The sequence below is a fragment of the Daldinia vernicosa genome, assembly GCF_022497035.1.
Source record: "Daldinia vernicosa strain CBS 139.73 unplaced genomic scaffold F5Y00scaffold_5, whole genome shotgun sequence".
Lineage (NCBI taxonomy): Eukaryota > Fungi > Ascomycota > Sordariomycetes > Xylariales > Hypoxylaceae > Daldinia > Daldinia vernicosa.
This window is the reverse complement of record NW_025953921.1, coordinates 379,955-398,923: the sequence shown is the minus strand read 5'-3', so window position 1 is coordinate 398,923 and position 18,969 is coordinate 379,955. Positions and strand designations below refer to the sequence as shown.

The window sequence follows — 18,969 nt, the reverse complement described above, 5'->3', positions numbered from 1 at the left end:
AGCAGACCAATAGACGTAAACGTTATCATCATCATCATAGTCGCCATTCCCGCACTCTATAAAAAATCATCGTATTCCCCCTAAAGTAGTAGCATCTATGTGTACGTGTGCGTCCTAATTCACTTACTTTCCTAGGTACTATTCTCCGTACCTACATTCCACCTAACACAACGAATGAACTCTCTAATTGTAGAAACGTAAGACTAATAACGTCTTGATTGATATGAATGTGATGTTTTTGTGCGCTCACTTTTAAATATAAACTATATAATAGAATATGAGAATTATGTTTATCAAAAAGAAAAAAAAAAGGAAAGGCCGAAAAGTATCTCTTCCAACTTAAACTACAGTTCGATTCACCGACAATTAGACAGGTAGGTATAGGAGAACCCCGTCCGCCTCGCCCCCATACGTTAGGTAAATAAAACTAGGTAATCATAGATAGAGCCATTATTAACTTAATCACGCGTAAATCAAATGAATATAGATAGATGTGAAATGAACATAGTAAATGGCGGAGAAATAAATCAAGATTTCGCTGAATGCTATGATAAAGAAAGGGGTATCATCGAACAATCTGCCTCTCTCGTCATCATCATTTTCAGTCGTCGGTCTCATTAGAGGAAATGTAACATAAGAAATATCGTGAGCTTCGTTAACTCGTGGATAGTCGTGTGTAAATGCGTGTCCGCCGTAAATCCTGTCGTTTCGGGAAATTGGAGTTCGGTATGTCGCATATGTTCTTTTATATTCGCGTCATAGGTATAAGCCGAAGTTTTCGTGCGAACTGGCTGCTCTGGTCGGGGGAGCTATATCCGGAAAGGGAAAAGAAATCTCATTAAATTTCTTGGTGCTGTTATCCGTATGGTATATATTATATCGTCTCTGGAGAGGCTGTTTACTCTGGTTTTCACTTGTCCGTTTCGTATAAATAAGACTAATTAGCATCCACAGCCCCATCATTCTGTTCGGAGGGTTCCGGGGCAGCCGACGCGGCTGATGCTTCCGGCGACGAGGCGAACAGCTCCTGAAACCGTGTAGCGGCCTCGCTATTTGCGAATGCAAGCTCGAACGCGCCGAAGCGGCCCCTGCGCTGGTTCGTGGGTCGGTATTTCTCCCAAAACACATACGGCTGTATATCACGCAGCCAGATGCAACGTTTCGATTTGCGGAGGAGCCAGGATGAAGACACATTCGGCGGAACTAATAGGGGAAGATTACAATTAGTCGAGGATGGGACAATGTAGTAGGAGTAGAGACGAAAACAAGAATAAAGGGAATCGCTATTAGAATGCGCAAATGAACACATACTGAATGCCGTCCATACGGGACACGCTCGCAGCTTGCCTTCCCAGACGGCAGCATGGAGGCGGCAACCGCCCGTGGCGCTATCCTCGAATACCATTAGGACATGCCGATAGCCATCGTCGATAATTTGACTAGAGTTTACATGTCAGCCTCGGCGATTCGTTGCATAGGTATTCTTATTACTTACGCTTGGAACAGACGCTTCTCCTTGCGAAGGTGAAATTCGGCAGGGTTGACGTTGAGCGTAAATTGGCTGCGAACCCGCAGGCACAGAAATGTGCAGTAGAAAAGCACCATTTCTACCCCCAGTCAGCTTAACTCTTCAATAATACGGGGTTTTCCAAGTCTCAGGGGAAGCTAACCTTCCCAAGTCAGAAACGACAAGTTTGCCCAAGGCTTGACTCTTTGCTCTGAACGGCTCCATCTGGATAAGTGCAGGACAGAGTCGCTCTCTCTTCGGATAGACAGTTCGTGAACACCGAGGACGGAAACCCAGTTTTGGCTGGCGACTTTTGACCGAATTAGAAGTGATGGTGCCTGGTCTCTAAGCTGCAGGAAGAAAATAACCGAGATGCGATCGCTATCGAATGACCTGTGATGTATATCAGTATAGCGTACGTACTTACCAAAGTAAACCTATACCATAAGGATACTAGACGGGTAGTTACCTTTTGATTAGTATCTTGACGTCTCGTGAGAGCGGCGGGAGATGGCCGAGTTTCTGCAGAGGGCCGAAAGCATCCGAGCTGTCCGACATTAGCTACAATTCGACCCGAAAGCATCCAGTTGAAGAAGGAAATAACTTACCGTCCTTGATGCTTAAACTCCCTCCGCGACGGCAGGGGCTGAGTAAAGATTGCTTCCGCCCAGTGCGAATTCTGCCCAGTTTCAATACAACTACCCCCTAAAAACAAGTGTTGAAAGGCTTACTGTCTCTTGGTTCCAGAATTCTAACGCCTCGTCTCGTCGGATGAGATCCGTTCTGATAGGATTTGGAGGGGCTAAAAGAGGGATCAGGATCAACTACATCTCAACAATAGAGAGGCATGAGTTACTGACGTATCTTCCTAGCCGCACGTAGTTGGAGAATACGGATGCGTAAGGATTCCATCCCATTTAGATCGAAGTTCGGAGACCTATCTAATTGGGTAGCAGAAAGACCTTTTAATGAGTGAACCTAGATAGTAAGAACCATACCTTGTTAGAAGTTCCTGGAGCAGCCGCAGGAACTGATTATACATGATAAATCTAGCCGGCAGAGTGGTACCAGGGAGTTCGTTGCCAAGTTTATGATACATCGTCCTCCATCGGTGTTCCTTGTTCATTGACTTGTCCTCGTAGAACGACATGATATCCCGGAGCGTTTTGCAGAGACATGGCAGAATGACATTGAGATAGTCGAAGACTGCAGGCAACTGAGAGACGTGAATCTGGGCCTGCTCTGCAAGGTCGCGTAGTAAACGGCTTGTGTTATAGATCTCTTCGATGATCCCGCTCATATGGGGATGGAACTGCTCTGGGAGACAATTTCGTAGCCCTTGAAGGTTGAAGCCAACCATATCGGCACGATCAGCCTCAAGAAAACAGCCATTGAGCAACTGAGGGCTGAGCTGTTGGACTGCTATCCTGGCGGTCGGGGTTCTATTACGGTGCAGAATCGGATCCATGGCTAATGAAGCTCTTATGATCCCATGACGGTAAGTAATCAGGATATCTCACCGCAGAAGAGAAAAATATTGCATATCCAGCTTATCCTCCACAGCCACCACGGGACTCGGTTTCGTTACACACCAAACCTGACAGTACCTGCAGCTGATGCTAGTTTCAGAAGGTAGCAGAAAGCGAACGAAATCGATATTAACGTGATAGTATAGCGTCGTTTGGGAACACTAAGATTCTCACTCGGTTGTTGATAAGCACTCGGAAGATCACCGTCTCCACATGAGAGGGAGTTGGCCGTGTGGGGAGGGGGGGATTTTGAGAATGAATTGACTAGCGAGAGTAGACTCAAGAAGAGTTCGTCTTATACCTAATAAGATTTAGACGTAAATGAGAATCTTGCCCATGAAAGGAAGCGTGCTTCTGCCAATCTCATAACGTGAGTCCAGAGCCCAACGACGGTGGGGTGACGTGTTAGGTATGCATTCCCCAACAGAGAAAGGGCTCGATCCGAAGAAGGCCGTATGTGTGTGTGGAGTTCGTGTGGACAAACACCGAAAGAGGGAAAAGAGAGGATAATACTAATTATACGATGATGCGGCTAGAATCGTATGAAAACTAGTGACTATATGATCTCAGATCTGAATTCTGGTATTTTGGTAATTTTACTATAGTATTGATCGAGATAGAAGTGCGTGCGTGGCTCAGCTACCCTGATGCCGGTGTAAAGTGAATAAATATGAAATTAATCGACGGGACAGAAAAATGATAATAACCCTTTGCTCCGAGTGGCAATCCGTAGAGATGATATTAATCAGGTCCAATGAAGGAATCAGCCGACATAGACGTACATAAATGAGTATGAGGGACGATCAAGATGGGAAAGGTATAAAAAAGAAAGGAACAATAAAAGAAAAAAAAAAGAAACCCCCGCCAATTGGCTTGGCTTGTCTGTTCGGAAGTTTGCCGTTGCGGGCAGCTCTGGAAGTGGTCTTTCGAACATGATTACCTTGACTCAAGTAAGAGACTGCCACGAAGCCCGGCAGAGAACCTCTAAGCAAGCGTATGCACCAGGGATTGGTGGACCTTGTCCGCAACGACCGGATCAGGCGTAGAGCGGGCCATGGTGCTACCATGCTCACGGCGCGGAGAAGGGAGCACTTGCATAAGATAATATGCAGGGAAGAGAAGCGGACTGGACGAGGGACGAGGGGTTTTGCTCATGACGATGCTTGCCCGGGCCAGCTTTTGCGCTTCGTCTGTTCTGCGACTAGGCGCGAACCCGAACCTGGAATTGATGGCATAACAAATAACTAAGCGGGAAGAAATCCAACCAAGACAAAATTTCTGGCGTTTATGACTTTTTGTGATGAGCATCACCGCACGTCTCGTAAGCGCCGATGCGTACCAAATTCTGGCCGGCGATAAATGTTTCAGTCCGTGATATACCAGGTACGGTATGGTATATATGTCTGCCAGCGCTTGTTGGGCGGCTAAAAAAATATTACGATCGAAAATAATGCCCGGTTAATAAAACCTAAGCGTATATATACCTACACGAACGACCGTATTAGATGGTGATAGAATATTAGCATACCATCTACCCAGCAGGCTATCGGATAGTGTAGGGTGGATCTGAATTGCTGTAGGTATATCATCGAATATGCAGCATGAATAGACTAGGTTAGTGTCTATAAGGAAAAAGGGCATCAGCATCATCTCTAGTGTAGCTTTGGCCGAGGGACTGATACACAGCTCCGATCGAGGGTCCGATGGCGTGCGATGAACCCGATGCTTTGTTGCATTACTTTCCATACAACATACAACAGCGCTTGCATGCATTCCCAGTCTCAGAGCGAGTTGGGCAGCTGGTACGCATGAGTGTCAGATCTGGCTGATCTGGCAATATATTAGATCGATATGTAGGGATACTTATGCTGTATGACGGACGATATCTTGGTGAGTAGGTACCTACCTATGCTGCCCTGCATATGCTACTACCGCCGTCGCCGAGGACGCGACTGGACGCTGTGTCTTAATTTAGGACCCCGATGATTGGCTTAATTGCATCGACCATTTCCCTTCCGTATGGGCCAATCGTGAGTCCGGCCTAACGATGGTGACATGGCTCGAAAAAGTAACAAAAGCTCGAACTTAACTTTAGCTTGGCTATGATAGGTATATATATACTTAAGGATGACTTGCTAGGCTATAAAGTCCCAGGCAGTTTGTTTTGCTCTTACAGCCTTGCGTTTGCGGCGTTGTTGTGAATAAGGAGGGTAGGGAAACAGGTTGGGCAAGGATCTTAGCCACGTCTGCTCCCACACCTCTCTCGGTCAGACCCCTGACTATCCAGATCCCCGGGACAAGATCCTCGCATGCATCTGTTTACTAGGCACGGTTCGACTTGGGTTGGATTTGGCCACGTGGGAACGCCCGCTTACACAGTATTGTATCTGTAATCATTATATCACGAGCTAGAGTAATGGGCCAGCTAGGACTAAATACTAGTGAGGACAACTCTCTTCGATGGTAAGAGCAAACTATTTTTACATCGCGTTGGGAAGCACCGACGTGATAGCTTCGAGCTTCGTTGCAAGATAGCTAGCTTGAATCAGCTGCGACAACGCCACTGGACCAGGGTAATTCCCCGAACTCTGGTCCAGTCAGAGTGAAAATGATGTAAAGAAAACTAAAGCACAATGTCCCTTTCCCTGTGCATCAACACCGACCGATCCCATACGCATTAGACTGGAAAGGAAACTTGTGCCATTTACCACGGTCAAGAGGCTCCTTAGGCCACACGACCAGAATCATCGCGTCGTGAAACCTCGTGACCAACAAGCGGGCAAGATGAGAGGACATTACTATTCGCTCTCATCATCTCCGCCAGCCTAATCGGATTCGGCCTAATTAGTCACGCTCAGCGCTGCATTTTAAGAAGAGGAATGCGAGTCCCTCCTTACCTGGTAGGCTTGCTTCTCGTCTTCATATCGCTTCTTGTCGGCCGCCGCCTTGGCTTCATAAGGGGCACGTTGCTTGTCGTTGAGCGCCTTCCATCGTTCACCAAGGATCTTTCCAACTTGGCCTATGGCAGAGTCAGTATGGGAAGATTTGGCGTATTGCTAGCGGAACCTACCAAATGAGATGCCGGGGTTCTCGTCACGAACGTTCTCTCGTTGCTCGTTGGCAAAAAACATGTAAGCCGAGAGACCACGCTTGGGTGCGTTGGGGTCTATGTCCAACAAGTTAGTGAATGTTAAAACATGCGAGCTTGATAATGAGCTGGCAATAGTCGGATGATATCTTGTAGCACTCTTGGAGACTCGAACCATTCGAGACCAACAAGGTAGCAAAAAGACATTGCTAGATTGAATACCAGAATGGGGATGCATCAAGCCCGAGTATATGAAAACATCAACTGTATGACTTACCCTTCTTTCCCTTTCTCTTCTCGACCTTACCGGCCTTGCCACGCTTGGTCGCTTCCTTTGGCATTTTGACTGGTGTTCTAATGGAGTTGTATGTTAGTTCCTATTGGCCTAAATAGATATGCGTGCGTAAGATTGAGTGATAGGAGACTATGTGGTAAGGTAAAAGCGTGCTGAATTAGGGAATCGGTTGTTGGGTGGTGCGGTCGGGCGACAGCTCGAATAAATGCGAATGAGGGGCAGATAGATGATAAGAAGTTAAGGTGGTGATGCACGGTCATGTTGAATGCGATGCGCTGTTGTCGCAAATGCAATTGTATGCGCCAACGCGTGAAAACCGCGACTTGAAGCTCGGAATCGAGCAAAGTAAACCCATATGCATACCTTGAGATACTTCTTAAAAACTTGGACAGTGATGTTGTGGTTGAATGAAGCTGTTGCGCGCAATCGCAGTCAGTGGAATTGCCCAGTCTAAAATGCAGGGTGGACTAGGAAAATGTGATGATGGATTCGCAAGCCGATGCAGCAGTCAAATGTCAACAGAAGTTACTAGAATAAGCTTCAAAGCATCCGACGATGATGCAAATCATGTTAAAAACATGATGCATCTATTTAGAGATGAATCGACTTGACTGGGACGACAAGATGCGCGCAATGTAAGGAAGTGGTTGAGGTGACTTGAGGTTTGCAGTGCAGTGCCATATAAACGGAGGTACTCACAATTTGTATGGGCAGCTATTGAGGTTGAGTGTAGGCTGCGTTTGTATGGGAGACGATTTAGGTGGGAGATTTGTATGTGGGAGAAGAAAGGGAAATTTGTATGGGGGGAGCGTTGGCCTACTGCCTTTTTACTGCGCCTGGGTGATTGTGTGCAAAGCCAGACTTGAGACTGCCCCAATTTCTAAGGGAGGGTGCAAAGAGGGAGGGGGGGTCTGCACCAAAAAGCGGGCAAGCGACAGATAGACCGTAAGGTAGGCACAGTGGCCGGAGTGATTTTGGTTGGAGAGCTACCTAGGTAGGTACTTGAACAAGTGGTAGGAGAAGCAGGGAACTGGAGGTAACCAAGCCCAAGCGAGTAACCACCGGTTGTCCTCAGGTAAGGTTAGAGAATTTCCTGTGTGCAGGCTTTGCCTAAGTCGTCTAGTACCTTGTATACCCAATTTCGGTAGGAAGGTACTTATCATACCCTGTGGTATTAGTCGGTTTGGACGTTGCAATAAGCACGATACAGGGAAGTAGGAGAGGTCCTCTATGTCACAGTGCTCATTACACTGTAAGAACCACTGTACCTTCGGCTACTAGGTATGTACATATCACTATTATCAATGTTTAAAACGGTCAACATTATGGGAGGAAATATTATGTTGCCATGTTGCTTTGTTTATGTATCTATTACTCCATTACTGTATCACTTGTTCTTCGCCAATCCATTTTCATTCACTCTTTCATTCATCGCTCATAGCGGCAAACCAGCCTGACAAGTCCAACCACTCCTGGTTATTCTTCTTGAGCATGTGCAAAACTGCAAAGCAACCGATTTGTGACTCTCCTTTTTTCATATATAGGGCGGTACGTTACCTAATACAAAGTGGTTACCAGTAATAAGTATCTTTATACCGCGTACATACATTCTGTTGTCCTTCTCAAGCTCCCCCCTATCTACCCATGAAAGCAACGCGGGAAATGGTTGCATTTTCTCCGAAGGATATTGAGCGGGATGCTGCTGGATACATAGGTAGATAGATAAAAAAAAAAGGCTAGACGAAAAAGGGGAAAACTCATAGTACAGCATCACCAAGCTCCCACCAGGTCTTAGCCGGATGTCTGATACTGTGTACCTCGATGGACTGATTTACTCTTTTTTTTGCGTCAATGCTTCGGGAATCAACGTTTAATCACTTACCTAACATGCCTCCATTCCTAAAACAACCATGAAAACCCAAGACTCCATTTCCGCTAGTTATGATGCCTCAATTGTTCAACGTATATATGTACATGCATCCTACTTCCTTCAACCTTAGTTACACTCGTGCATCTCAACCAAAATACAAGGGAAACCGATGCATACATATACTGCCAATTGATGAGTATGCAGCTACTTAAGTTGGAAGTGCTGCATTAGAGGAGAAGAAACAACCAAAAACAAAAAGGAGAGGTGCGAAAACCAGAAGGCTTAAGGAAAGTTATCTGGAAGTACAGCGTTAAGCCCAGGCGCGTACATACATATACGTACAGACTGTATGTACTGGAGACTGGAGACTGGAGACAGCGCCGGGTGCATCACAATTGATGATTGTACACTATGGCTTGGAAGTACCTTACGCTTCCTTGTTAGCGTAAATGTACATCACCCATGCTAAGTACCTCTTCTCTTTTTTTTTTTTTTGCCTATCAGGCCTGGGCTCCCTGGGTGGATGGCCTTTTTTTTATGCCTTTTTTGCCTGGTCTGGTTCTTTGCAGCTGATTACCACCACACGAAATTTCTGGCTGCAGTTCTGGGAGTCTGACATTCCCCCTCTTCACCTCTGCACCAATTTCTCTGCCTCTCTCCCCTTTCTTACGCATCCCATCCCCAAACAGAACTGGCTCCTCACAATTTTTGTGAACCGCTCAACCCAAGTCTTCTAGCTTTGCAACGGTGGTATTATCCAGCCAGATTACGAAGTACGGTGTTTTATTTTCTCTAGCTCCGTTTGCCTTAATAAACTTCCATGACGATGTTTTTATTGTCCGCGATATACTCCATTTCATTTCCAAAGTGCTGAGAAAATCTAGACTCCCACAGCCCTCGTCCTATCGCTTTACGCTCTTTACGATATCATAGCCCGATGATTATTGGATACTATGGGTATGGCATTTCTGACCACTAAACGGGTATGAATCGCGTAAACTATCCATAACACGCACGATATTCTTAGAGGATATTACCAAGGGGCTGTTCCAACCCAATACGTTTACACAGGCAAATATCAACGCAGCCATTTTATCGACCAATAATATTCAAGAGCTTGCATTGCGGTTATCCTAGTTGTTGTACTGGCGTAACTCTATCCCGCAGAGTCCCGTAAGCCAGCCTGCTCAAGCTTGCACATCCTTCCAAGGAATAAGCCCCCCTATTGTAGCAATATGAGCAATGCAAGCCTGTCGCACCGATTTGGAGTTGTATCACTATATTATCGAGTCGCATTATGGACAAGCATTCGCAACACCTTACTGTAAACTCGTTACAATCCACAAACGGACAAGTAAGTTATGTTCTTTAAGGACGGCGAGGGACGCGATGCGAAACTCTCGATTAAAAATCATATTAGACCGCGATAGATTTTATGAGTCAGATCTCTGCATAGTAGGTAAACCCAAACGCCAACAATTCATATTGTGGTGTTCTCATGTGTACATAACGTCTGGCACTTGAAAGTATTGGCTATAGGCCATGTCTTGTCTTGATCCGTTCAAACAGGGCCGCCTTACTAGCGACAGGCTAGGAAGACTGTCTCATTCTTGATTTTAGGGTATCCGGTGTCTTGCTAGGCCAAAGTCATCGAAAGACAGCCAGGTACCACCTGTTTAAACAGGTACATTCTATTGCACAAAGCTGCGGGCTACCCCAAGGGACGCTTCGGGAATGGTTTTATTTGCATCATATATGTACATACATACACTGTGTTCGCGTTTTTCATTTTCCATATTGATTATGGTGTTTTCTATTAGCGTAACGATGACGACCTTCTTTTCCCTTCAACACTCCCCACCGTCGATCAACACCATGGCAAAACAACCACTGATTCCGTCAGAGGCAAAATACTTAACCGCTTAGACTCTAGTCTTCTAGATACGTAAGTCTACGTGTGTAAACGCGAATCTTAGGCTGATGCTACGCGCCATTTTGTCTACGTCATGTCTGATATTATGATCTATCTATCCATCTATCAATTTAAAGCACGACTTGCCTCATCAACAATACTCCCAAAAAGTCTATGTCTCTACGTGGTTGTAATATACTTTATGCAATAATAGCTGATATGCTGTCAGGGAAATGGCCGTCTATAGTGTCTTGATCGATGCATGAGACCTACTGGCTAACATTCGATACATCACATCAGAATCCTAAAATAGATTCATTCCACGTGATTCATGCTTGCTTCGGCCAAGACTAATTACGCTAAGCCCTATCTATCAGGAACGGATGCACATGGTGCGTTAGAAATCTACCTACTATCAAAGCTGGCATGGGTCTAGATAAGCAGGGACGATGGGGTTATTGTGACGACTCAAGGGTTCAGACGCATTATTCCAGGGCTTGAGTTTTCATATATGAAGGCAAAGAATAGCATTGCCAGATTAGTGAGATTATTGATTATTACTCCGGTGGGTATCATCGAACGTGCTCTTCTCATCAATACTTGGAATCTGAACCCCTTTATCACACTTCATCCTCGTTTTCAGGGTCCAAAACAATATCTCTCAGCTCAGAATCTCTAGACCAATCAACTCCACTACCGGCAACCACTGCGCTTGCAGTGCCTTTCAGGACCCGCCATCTCTGTCTACTTAGCTTAACTTGGCCCTCCAGGCTTGTGATCTCAGCTGCCTGTTCCGGATGCATGTTAACTGCCTCTGCCTTATTCCGATTTGTCTGCTCAGCAAGTTCGAGCAACTTGGACGCCAGCTCCACGTTCTCGCGACCGAGACGTAGACTCTGACTCTCCACCTCCGTAATTTCGTCAAGCAGCGTGCGTAACTCCGAGGACTGCTGTGCTAACGCTGAAGATGATTGATCGCGCTGTTCTAGAATGGGCAGTAAGTCCCTATAGAATTACGGACTAAAGTCAGAGATAATAGTATAAGAGTGAATGTCGTAAGTCCTACCTTTCTATGGGAGATGCTTTTGTACCATTATGTACTGCTTGTAAGATTGGATTGGCGGCCACAACGCTGTCTACTACTTGATTCCGGAGGACATATTTAGATCTTGAATCCAGAAGAGCTTTCTGGGCTGCTTCTATGCTCCCATCTCCTGCAGGCGGATTTCTACCTACTACTGATTAGATCAAATGCATATTTTATAAATTGATATTTGAAACTCACGTGGGTCGTAATTTTTCTGGGCTGTGAGTAAAGTGATCTCTAATTGAAGCTGCTGAAGGCGATCGTGTAAACCTAGGATATGTTTCTCGTCATCTGAAAGAAGGAGTGGCGTTGGTTCGTGAATCGTTCCACCCGCCATCTTCTTTTGCAAATGAGCATTTGCAATATAAAGGCTTTTTGTTTGAAACACAAGCGTATGAGATGATATTTGTTTTATTATGAAGCACAAATCTGCGTTGCTATCGCTTCTTTTACAAGATTGCAACGGAGGTAAGAAGTATTAGGCTTCCAGTCATATTCAATAGATGTGGCTGGTCGAATGTGGCTTGATTGTTCACGTTTAGAACCTTAATGCATATGTAGATCCCCCGTTTGTTGTCACATGGATTAGCACGCCGAATAACAAAAACAAACTTCGTTAAAGCTAGAGTGTAATGCATTTGACGCAAACCAAAAGTACCTAACCTATGCCTATATAATATACGTAAATCAAATTTAAATCATTAGGCTTTAACTTCGACTTGTAAGACTTTCTATCACGGAAACTAGATAACTACCTAGGTACACTTCATTACACGGACTCCATTACACGAACGGGGATTTACACGTATATTGTACATAAATGTTGGTGGTACTTGGATACATATGATTCGTGTATCGGATCTGAAGCAAATCATTTATGCATTTAAGCACTAGGGGGTCCAAGTTTACTCCGTCCCCAGCAAAATTTGTGGATCATCGGTGACGAATTACAGAGAAATCGGAAGGAGCCTTATGTACGAACGGCGCCTGACTGCCTGCCAGCTGACGTTGAGCTCCGATATAGAAAGATAAAGTTTAACCTGCCATCTTCATTATTCCTCCGTCGGCTTGTCAATGCTTGAGCTTCCCACCTTAGGGTTCTGCATATCCGGAACATCAGATCTGTTGTCGCATCATTTACTTCATTCTTTCAGGGGATGGACTGTATAAATCATGGCGACGCAGACGCAGGTGTTGATTGCCCACACGGGCCAGCGCCTGCAGGTCGATACCGCTCAGTTCTCATCGTATGTATTCTATTTCTTACACTAATTCGAGTATGCGGCCTACCGCGTTTTTTTATAGTCTGCATAGGTACTTGTACTAACAGCTTTATTCTCTTCTTATAGCTTAGATGATTTCAAGGCGTGGGTGGCCCGGCAAAGCTCCATACCCATTCAGAATATTGTTGCTCTTACGTCGCAAGGAAAGACTGTCAAGATCCAGAACATACAGTCTGAGGTTTGTCCACCTTGGCATCCCCCAGTTAAGCCCATGTAAAAGCTTGAGATTAATATGTTCATTAGAAGGAGGTATACGTTTATGATATTCGAATAACTCAGGCTTCTTCGCCTAGCGCTGCCAGCGCTCTTATCTCCGAGTCCCCCGTGCCTAAACGATATACCGTATCTACTCCCCCGAACTCGATCGAGAACGCGCATTCGCTACAATCATGGCAGGATCTATTCAAGAGACGTCGCGATTGGACCCTAAAGGTCGTAGAAGACTGCACCATCATGGCTGATGCGGCTCAGATGCGGTATAGTGAAATAGATGTCATGCTAAAATGTCTTGACGCCGCTGTAGCAAATCTCGACAACAGTGTTAAGTTAATAGATCCAAAGCACTCGGAACTCAAGAAATGGGCAACGCCCATTCAAGACGAATATGCCAATCTAGTTTCCAACTGGGAACAATACCTTGAGCTAGCACGGAGCATTGCTATTTCCCCAACGATGGTGCGTTTTATGACAGGTCAGGACATTCGGAAGCCTCGTCAAGCAACGCTAGAGGATCTCATTGACCCCGAGCCTACTCGGAAAGCTGGGAAACTTGCCGCCACGTCCCTTCGAAAGTTCAATAATAAAATATCCGAGTTAGACAAGACAGTCGAGATGATGTTTGGAGGCTGCGAAGAGTTGATACAGGAGTTTAATAAGTTATTAGATCGGTCGGTAATGGGGCATAAACGCGACAGTATCCAGTTACTAGAAGATATCGAAGCTGTCGCGAGAAAGGTCGACACGGATTACCAGACTACTCTGTCATATACTAATCAAGCAAAGGATATCCCGCAGGCTTCAAAAACAGCTGTTAATCACACGAAACAGCTCTTACCGAGTATCCAAACCCGAGCTTCTGAGATGGACGACATGCTCCGTTATGTTACTCAAGCGCGAAACCGTATAGCTGCTGATTCTCTCACCTTCATGCGTAGGATTGCTGAGATAACCAGCATACACCATAGTGTCAAGACTCAGATGCACGCAATAAATCAAGGAGAGGAGGAGATGACTACCTTCGACTATCTACGGCTCATTCAACAGCTCCCTTACATGTATGCGTCTTTTGTCGCCGAGGCTATACGGCGTAGAGAATGGTCGGAGAAGGTAAAAGCCGATTCTTCGACGTTGCTTAACGAAATGGCTATATTCCAAGATGAGGAACTGAAGAGACGTCGGAAGTGGCATAAAATGGTCGGTAGTACCTATGGCCCAGAGAAGACTGAAAGCAGCGTACTTGGCTTCGAGCTCAACCTTCATGGTGATGACGAGTCTTGGCCCCAGATGACGAAGCAAGAGCTTGATGAGTTCTTGACCGTGTTAAGGCGATATAATGCAGATGCAGGCGTCTTGGGCGACATTACCAAGCTAATAAACGACCTCAGCAATCCAACGAAGCAGCAGTCGAAACGGCTGAAAGCGTTCAAAAATGGCAGTGTACATGAAGCAGCGCTTGGGAGAAGCGGTCTGCTTATTCGCGGAGATGACGATCTTCTTAAAAGCTTACAAGGAGACAAGTCCAAACTAGAGAATAAGTTGAGGACAGCTGAGAGTCGAGTCCGCCGGCTAGAAGATCTCTTGCATCGCCAAACTCAGGTATCGAGACCGTCACCTTTAGGCAATATCTTTCAACCCCAACAAAACGACTCGACCGGCTCCGTTAAATCACCCCGCGTGTCCGATGATCGGCGACGATCGATCACCTCAGAGGGCACTGAAGCTCTATACCATCGTATTGCGCAGTTGGAAGGAGATCTCAATGCTCAGAGAGAGCGATCTGCAATTCTAGAGAAAGAAGCGAATGCTCACGCCGATCTGAAAGGCCGTATGGACGAAGTGAACTCCACGAAGCAAGATCTCTTAGGAAATATGGAAGCCCTAAAGAGAGAATTCATGGAAGAGCGTAAGTCCTTGGAGGACGAAATCAAAGCGCTGAAGGCCCGCCTCGAAGAGACCGAAGATGAGATCGAACATTTCGGAGAATCCAGAGAAAATGAGAAGTTAACGTACGATGAGAAACTTCGCTCTCTCGAAGCGGAGGTAGATCGTCTTACTAAAGAGAAGAGGGACGATGCTCTAAGGACACAAGGACAAGTCGAATTTTTACGTAACGAAGCTCGAGTTCAGAGGGAACGCAATGTGTCTCTTGAGAGGGAGTTGAAGGAATCGCGTGAAAAAGTCAAGGAGCTAAATAAGCGAGCCGAAACTTTCTTCGATAGCATGGACACGCATGCTCGCTCGCTCAAGGAGCTTTACGGCCAGTTATCTCCAACGGAGGAACCTCCTCAAGACTTCGCAGATCTTACGGATTCCGTCGCGACCAAATCAAATGATGTCTTAGCCAGATTGAAATCCCTCGAACAAGACATATCTCTAACGAAGGCTGATCTAGAGCGTGCTCAAGCCACTGTCAAAGATTTAAAATCCGAACTACATACTGCGAAAGAAAAGCTTTCTAGTGAAGAGATGAGCTCGGTGCACTTGCGGGAGACACTGGATAAGGAGAAGACTAGAAGCGCCACTCTTGAAATGGAAGTGAACGAAGGACGAGCGCAACTCAACCAACTCCGAATGAAGATGACTGAAGGCGAAACAGGATCAGAGACACTACGGCAGAAACTAGCAGATGAAGAAAAGAGAGTTGCGGAGCTAACCGAACAAGTGGCATCAAAACAGTCCCAATTAGGTAGCCTTGAAGAGGAAGTTCGAATGTTCCAGGAGAAGCTACAGGCGTCCGATACTACCTTAGAAGCCCTTAATAGTCGATCTGAGGTACGCAACGGTCGCACTAAAGACCTCACCCAGCGGTTATACACGCAAAATGAGAGGCTATGCAGGCTTCTCGAACGCCTTGGGTTCTCCGTGACACGCAAGGATGGGTCGATGACCATCCAAAGGATTCCGCGGTCTGAACGGACATCTCAAAACCCTAACGACTCGTCTGATCCCGGCTCTTCTATACGGCGATCCGTCTCGTTAACAAGTAACCCCCTTGCTGATAGTGCTGACCTCAGGCTACTATATTGGATGAACGCGGAGGATTCGAATACAGAAGATGAGCAATACCAGGCTTTCATGGCCGGTCCAGGCAACTTTGACATTGACGCCTTTTCTGAAGCTATGTATCGTCGTGTTAAGGAAGTGGAGCATACTGCTCGAAAGATGACGCGAGACGCCCGTAATTACAGAGAACGGGCACACGATGCTGCTAAGGAAGCTCGTGATAAGATTGCCTTCAGACAGTTCAAAGAAGGCGACTTAGCCTTGTTTCTCCCCACCCGTAATCAGACGACAGGTGCCTGGGCTGCTTTCAATGTTGGGTGTCCTCATTTTTTCTTGCGGGAGCAGGAAGGCCACCGCTTGCGCAGCCGCGAATGGCTTGTAGCCCGCATAACCCGCGTTCAAGAGCGAGTAGTCGACTTATCTAAGAGCTTGCAATCTACCACTGCTCTGCCGTCAGAGGGTGAAACTGATTCTGTTAATACTGGCGACGAGAATGACAATCCATTTGATTTATCGGATGGTCTACGCTGGTGGCTTATTGATGCACACGAAGATAAACCCGGCGCCCCATCTACCCCTGGGCTTGGAAAGTCCACCGTCGCTGCAAACACTGTTGCAGCTGTCGCCGATATACACGCACATGGACGTTTGAGCAAGGGGAAATCCAAGCTGGGCCCTAACGGCGGAATTGAGGGTGTTAGTAGGACGCTCAGCAAGAGTCTCGAGAGCAGGCGTAGCAGTTCAGGCTCTAAGAAGGCTCAGCCTCTTGCTGGGGTTGTCGCCGCAAAAGGCAGTGCGCTAGCTAGCGAGACAAACAGTATCACAAGTCCAACAGTCGGGCAGGGGGCCGCAGGGCTGAGTGGAACGCAGCAAGAATCAACAGTGGACAAGCAAACCGCCGCAGACAAGGGCGAGCAAACCGAGGTGCGACACGATAATTAACACCACCCTCGATCCTTGAGACATAGTCGCTGATGGGATCTAGCGTCGCCGAATAGACGACAACCCCAATACGCAGCAGCCTCAGCAACAGAGGCCGTCAGGTCAGCCTCGGACACAATCACAACAGCAGCAACAACGACCCCAGCATTCCCAACTCCGCAAAGAAATAAGCGCTACTTCTATCGAAAATCCAAGCCCCGTTAGAAGAAGGAGTATTGTATGGGATTCATTATGGAACCTCGACGTTAGTTATCCCGGCAGATGATTAGGTTTGGTCAACCCTCTTGTCCACAACCATACATCATCACATCTACCGCTTCCATATGTTAGCACAAGAAGTTTGTAGCTGATTAGTCGGAAGGAAGACCAGCGTTGATATGCAGGATGAATGGCATAGCACAGGCTGATATTCCCGTATCATATTTTTATTGGGCACAGCGCTGGCGTAAAAGGGTCTGCTTGTCTTGTTTGGTTTATTTTGGTTTCTTGTCTCATAATTGATTCTTGGGTACTTGGTTATTGAATTTGCTTTTAGAGAAGGGGGGCAGGGCTAAGTTGTCGTATTAGAGAGAGCGAAGGAATGGAGGATAATACCCAATCCATGACCTAATTACTTACCTATCGACTATTGCCTTCCAATCTACGCCCCCGGCCGCCTTCCCCGTAGTAACGCTTCAACTCTAGAGAAATATGTACGCCATTTTAGAGAGCTAGTTGGCCATCCTATGGCCGGTATGCGAAGGATTGAATTTTGAAGACGTTTCAAGATGGGCACTGCATATATTAATACACGAATCCAAATCTGTCGACATATGTACATGTCTAGCGTTAGCTCAGCTACCCTAACTGATTGGTATATCATACACGTGCTATGTGCTATGTGCTATGTTGATTCATGCGCATAAGAGTGCCGTGCTGGCTCACTACCAGGTAGTAGATACTCTCTACCCTCGCAAGCTTTCTATTTCCCTCGGTCTAGATAAGCACGTCGAAGCCGTTTATCCCATGGTAATGGCATAATAATTGGGACGTCGCCCCTATTTACTCTTCTGGCACGACCTCAACCTTCCGTACCAAGGGCTCTAGGTCTTTGCCGGCGGTGATCAGAACGTCGAAGGTACCGAGGCGTTTGATACGGTCTTCGCCCTCTAGACCCTGGATCTGCACGTTGTCCGCCTCGAGCGCCACGCGCCCGCCCTGCGCCGGGTCATCTTCTAATAGCCTTTCTCGTATCAAGGCTAGGATGTCGTTTACGGACACGGAACCGAAGATGGCTGTTGGTGCTGCCTCCTCGGTCGAGGGCGGGGTCGAGTCTTCGGCAGCGAAGTCTATAGATGCTGCGGCGTTGGCGGCGAGAGATGGCGATCGAGGAATGGGGGTAGGTTTGGGTTCGCTAGGTAGAGGCGCGGAGACGGCGGGGATGGGCTTGCGAGCGAAGGTTAGGATGGGGGGGAGGAGGGTTTCGAGGAGGGTGAGGGTCTCCTCGGGCTGGATTTATATGTTAACATAGGTCATGGTGTAAGATTACTTGTAGAAGTATTAAGCCCAAACTTACTGGTAGCGTCAAGGTATCCTTCTTGCTCTTCCTAGTCTCTTTGGGCCCCTCCTCAGCGGGCACGCCTTCGGATTCGACGATGAGCTTGGTGCCGAAGGACCGGTCGCGCACACCAATGGCAGCCTCAGTTAGGCCGAGCTCCTTGAAGCGCTGGCGCGTCATGTACTCGGCCTGCGCCTTGGGGAACCAGTAGTTGCGCATGCGGCCGGGTTTGACTCGGATGATGGCATCTGTTGCGGTCCCTCGTTAAGTCATCTAGATGAAGATAAGAATATAGGGGGAGGGAGGAGGGGAAACCTACGTTTCCGACCGAACCCTTGGATGTCCTGTAGCAGACGCACGGGAATACCCTGCAAATCCTCCTCTTCGGCCTTCGTCGACGACTTTGCGCCTCGAGTCTGCAGAGATAGAAACGAGGGGGGCGATGCCGGGGAGGGGTGGACGAGACGGCGCAGACAGTCGAGACAGGTCGGCGGTCGGATAAGGCGCGCGGGTGCCATATTGAGGGGAAGAGGCTCGGCTCCAGGCCAATTGGTAGTTCCAATTGGTAGTTAGGCCTGATGGAGTGAGCGTTTATGCGGGAGTCTTTGTGCAGAGCTTCTTGAAGCTTTGCTTTGTAGAGTTGAAATTTTGGAGGAGCCGAGTTTAAGTGGTTCGGTAACTGCCGTCGGAGCTTTTT

At 47.0% G+C, this 18,969-nt stretch overlaps 6 protein-coding genes across 6 annotated transcripts; 1 reads left to right on the top strand and 5 right to left on the bottom strand.

Annotated features, from left to right (window-relative positions):
* Positions 1-777: 777 nt before the first annotated feature.
* On the bottom strand, positions 778-3,497 carry F5Y00DRAFT_155571 (uncharacterized protein). Its single transcript, XM_048004605.1, has 9 exons — positions 2,506-3,497; positions 2,368-2,444; positions 2,239-2,309; positions 2,116-2,186; positions 1,977-2,054; positions 1,671-1,900; positions 1,496-1,607; positions 1,312-1,439; positions 778-1,203 (listed from the first exon to the last, which is right to left on the bottom strand). The coding sequence occupies exons 1-9, from the start codon at positions 2,973-2,975 to the stop codon at positions 938-940; spliced, it is 1,503 nt and encodes a 500-aa protein (XP_047868772.1). The 5' UTR covers positions 2,976-3,497; the 3' UTR covers positions 778-937.
* Positions 3,498-5,412: 1,915 nt separating this feature from the next.
* On the bottom strand, positions 5,413-6,805 carry F5Y00DRAFT_226217 (Non-histone chromosomal protein 6). Its single transcript, XM_048006301.1, has 4 exons — positions 6,402-6,805; positions 6,107-6,202; positions 5,934-6,055; positions 5,413-5,876 (listed from the first exon to the last, which is right to left on the bottom strand). Exons 1-4 carry the CDS (start codon positions 6,463-6,465, stop codon positions 5,862-5,864), a joined length of 297 nt encoding a protein of 98 aa, XP_047868771.1. The 5' UTR covers positions 6,466-6,805; the 3' UTR covers positions 5,413-5,861.
* A 956-nt stretch (positions 6,806-7,761) lies between these two features.
* Positions 7,762-8,512, bottom strand: F5Y00DRAFT_226210 (uncharacterized protein). Its single transcript, XM_048006300.1, has one exon. The coding sequence runs from the start codon at positions 8,188-8,190 to the stop codon at positions 7,954-7,956; it is 237 nt and encodes a 78-aa protein (XP_047868770.1). The 5' UTR covers positions 8,191-8,512; the 3' UTR covers positions 7,762-7,953.
* Positions 8,513-10,729: 2,217 nt separating this feature from the next.
* On the bottom strand, positions 10,730-11,900 carry F5Y00DRAFT_226207 (centromere protein H (CENP-H)-domain-containing protein). Its single transcript, XM_048006299.1, has 3 exons — positions 11,487-11,900; positions 11,268-11,433; positions 10,730-11,206 (listed from the first exon to the last, which is right to left on the bottom strand). Exons 1-3 carry the CDS (start codon positions 11,623-11,625, stop codon positions 10,822-10,824), a joined length of 690 nt encoding a protein of 229 aa, XP_047868769.1. The 5' UTR covers positions 11,626-11,900; the 3' UTR covers positions 10,730-10,821.
* Positions 11,901-12,301: 401 nt separating this feature from the next.
* Positions 12,302-17,553, top strand: F5Y00DRAFT_226205 (autophagy-related protein 11-domain-containing protein). The gene is made up of 4 exons (XM_048006298.1): positions 12,302-12,535; positions 12,638-12,749; positions 12,815-16,717; positions 16,779-17,553. The coding sequence occupies exons 1-4, from the start codon at positions 12,462-12,464 to the stop codon at positions 16,998-17,000; spliced, it is 4,311 nt and encodes a 1,436-aa protein (XP_047868768.1). The 5' UTR covers positions 12,302-12,461; the 3' UTR covers positions 17,001-17,553.
* Positions 17,554-18,903, bottom strand: F5Y00DRAFT_226202 (uncharacterized protein). The gene is made up of 3 exons (XM_048006297.1): positions 18,592-18,903; positions 18,291-18,520; positions 17,554-18,223 (listed from the first exon to the last, which is right to left on the bottom strand). The coding sequence occupies exons 1-3, from the start codon at positions 18,788-18,790 to the stop codon at positions 17,777-17,779; spliced, it is 876 nt and encodes a 291-aa protein (XP_047868767.1). The 5' UTR covers positions 18,791-18,903; the 3' UTR covers positions 17,554-17,776.
* Positions 18,904-18,969: the final 66 nt, after the last annotated feature.

What these genes read in the sequence shown, in the direction of transcription:
- F5Y00DRAFT_155571 (XM_048004605.1), bottom strand. Translation starts at nt 2,975, where the DNA reads ATGGATCCGATTCTGCACCGTAATAGAACCCCGACCGCCAGGATAGCA. An exon ending in GTCAAGATACTAATCAAAAG is followed by an intron (nt 1,901 to 1,976) that starts GTAACTACCCGT and finishes TATACATCACAG; the next exon opens with GTCATTCGATAGCGATCGCA. An exon ending in TCCCGTATGGACGGCATTCA is followed by an intron (nt 1,204 to 1,311) that starts GTATGTGTTCAT and finishes TTCCCCTATTAG; the next exon opens with TTCCGCCGAATGTGTCTTCA.
- F5Y00DRAFT_226217 (XM_048006301.1), bottom strand. Translation starts at nt 6,465, where the DNA reads ATGCCAAAGGAAGCGACCAAGCGTGGCAAGGCCGGTAAGGTCGAGAAG. An exon ending in GAAGAGAAAGGGAAAGAAGG is followed by an intron (nt 6,203 to 6,401) that starts GTAAGTCATACA and finishes TGTTGGACATAG; the next exon opens with ACCCCAACGCACCCAAGCGT. An exon ending in GAACCCCGGCATCTCATTTG is followed by an intron (nt 6,056 to 6,106) that starts GTAGGTTCCGCT and finishes ACTCTGCCATAG; the next exon opens with GCCAAGTTGGAAAGATCCTT.
- F5Y00DRAFT_226210 (XM_048006300.1), bottom strand. Translation starts at nt 8,190, where the DNA reads ATGCTGTACTATGAGTTTTCCCCTTTTTCGTCTAGCCTTTTTTTTTTA.
- F5Y00DRAFT_226207 (XM_048006299.1), bottom strand. Translation starts at nt 11,625, where the DNA reads ATGGCGGGTGGAACGATTCACGAACCAACGCCACTCCTTCTTTCAGAT. An exon ending in CCAGAAAAATTACGACCCAC is followed by an intron (nt 11,434 to 11,486) that starts GTGAGTTTCAAA and finishes AATCAGTAGTAG; the next exon opens with GTAGAAATCCGCCTGCAGGA. An exon ending in AAAGCATCTCCCATAGAAAG is followed by an intron (nt 11,207 to 11,267) that starts GTAGGACTTACG and finishes GTAATTCTATAG; the next exon opens with GGACTTACTGCCCATTCTAG.
- F5Y00DRAFT_226205 (XM_048006298.1), top strand. Translation starts at nt 12,462, where the DNA reads ATGGCGACGCAGACGCAGGTGTTGATTGCCCACACGGGCCAGCGCCTG. An exon ending in GATACCGCTCAGTTCTCATC is followed by an intron (nt 12,536 to 12,637) that starts GTATGTATTCTA and finishes CTCTTCTTATAG; the next exon opens with CTTAGATGATTTCAAGGCGT. An exon ending in ACAAGGGCGAGCAAACCGAG is followed by an intron (nt 16,718 to 16,778) that starts GTGCGACACGAT and finishes GATGGGATCTAG; the next exon opens with CGTCGCCGAATAGACGACAA.
- F5Y00DRAFT_226202 (XM_048006297.1), bottom strand. Translation starts at nt 18,790, where the DNA reads ATGGCACCCGCGCGCCTTATCCGACCGCCGACCTGTCTCGACTGTCTG. An exon ending in CCAAGGGTTCGGTCGGAAAC is followed by an intron (nt 18,521 to 18,591) that starts GTAGGTTTCCCC and finishes GGACCGCAACAG; the next exon opens with ATGCCATCATCCGAGTCAAA. An exon ending in AGGATACCTTGACGCTACCA is followed by an intron (nt 18,224 to 18,290) that starts GTAAGTTTGGGC and finishes ATATAAATCCAG; the next exon opens with CCCGAGGAGACCCTCACCCT.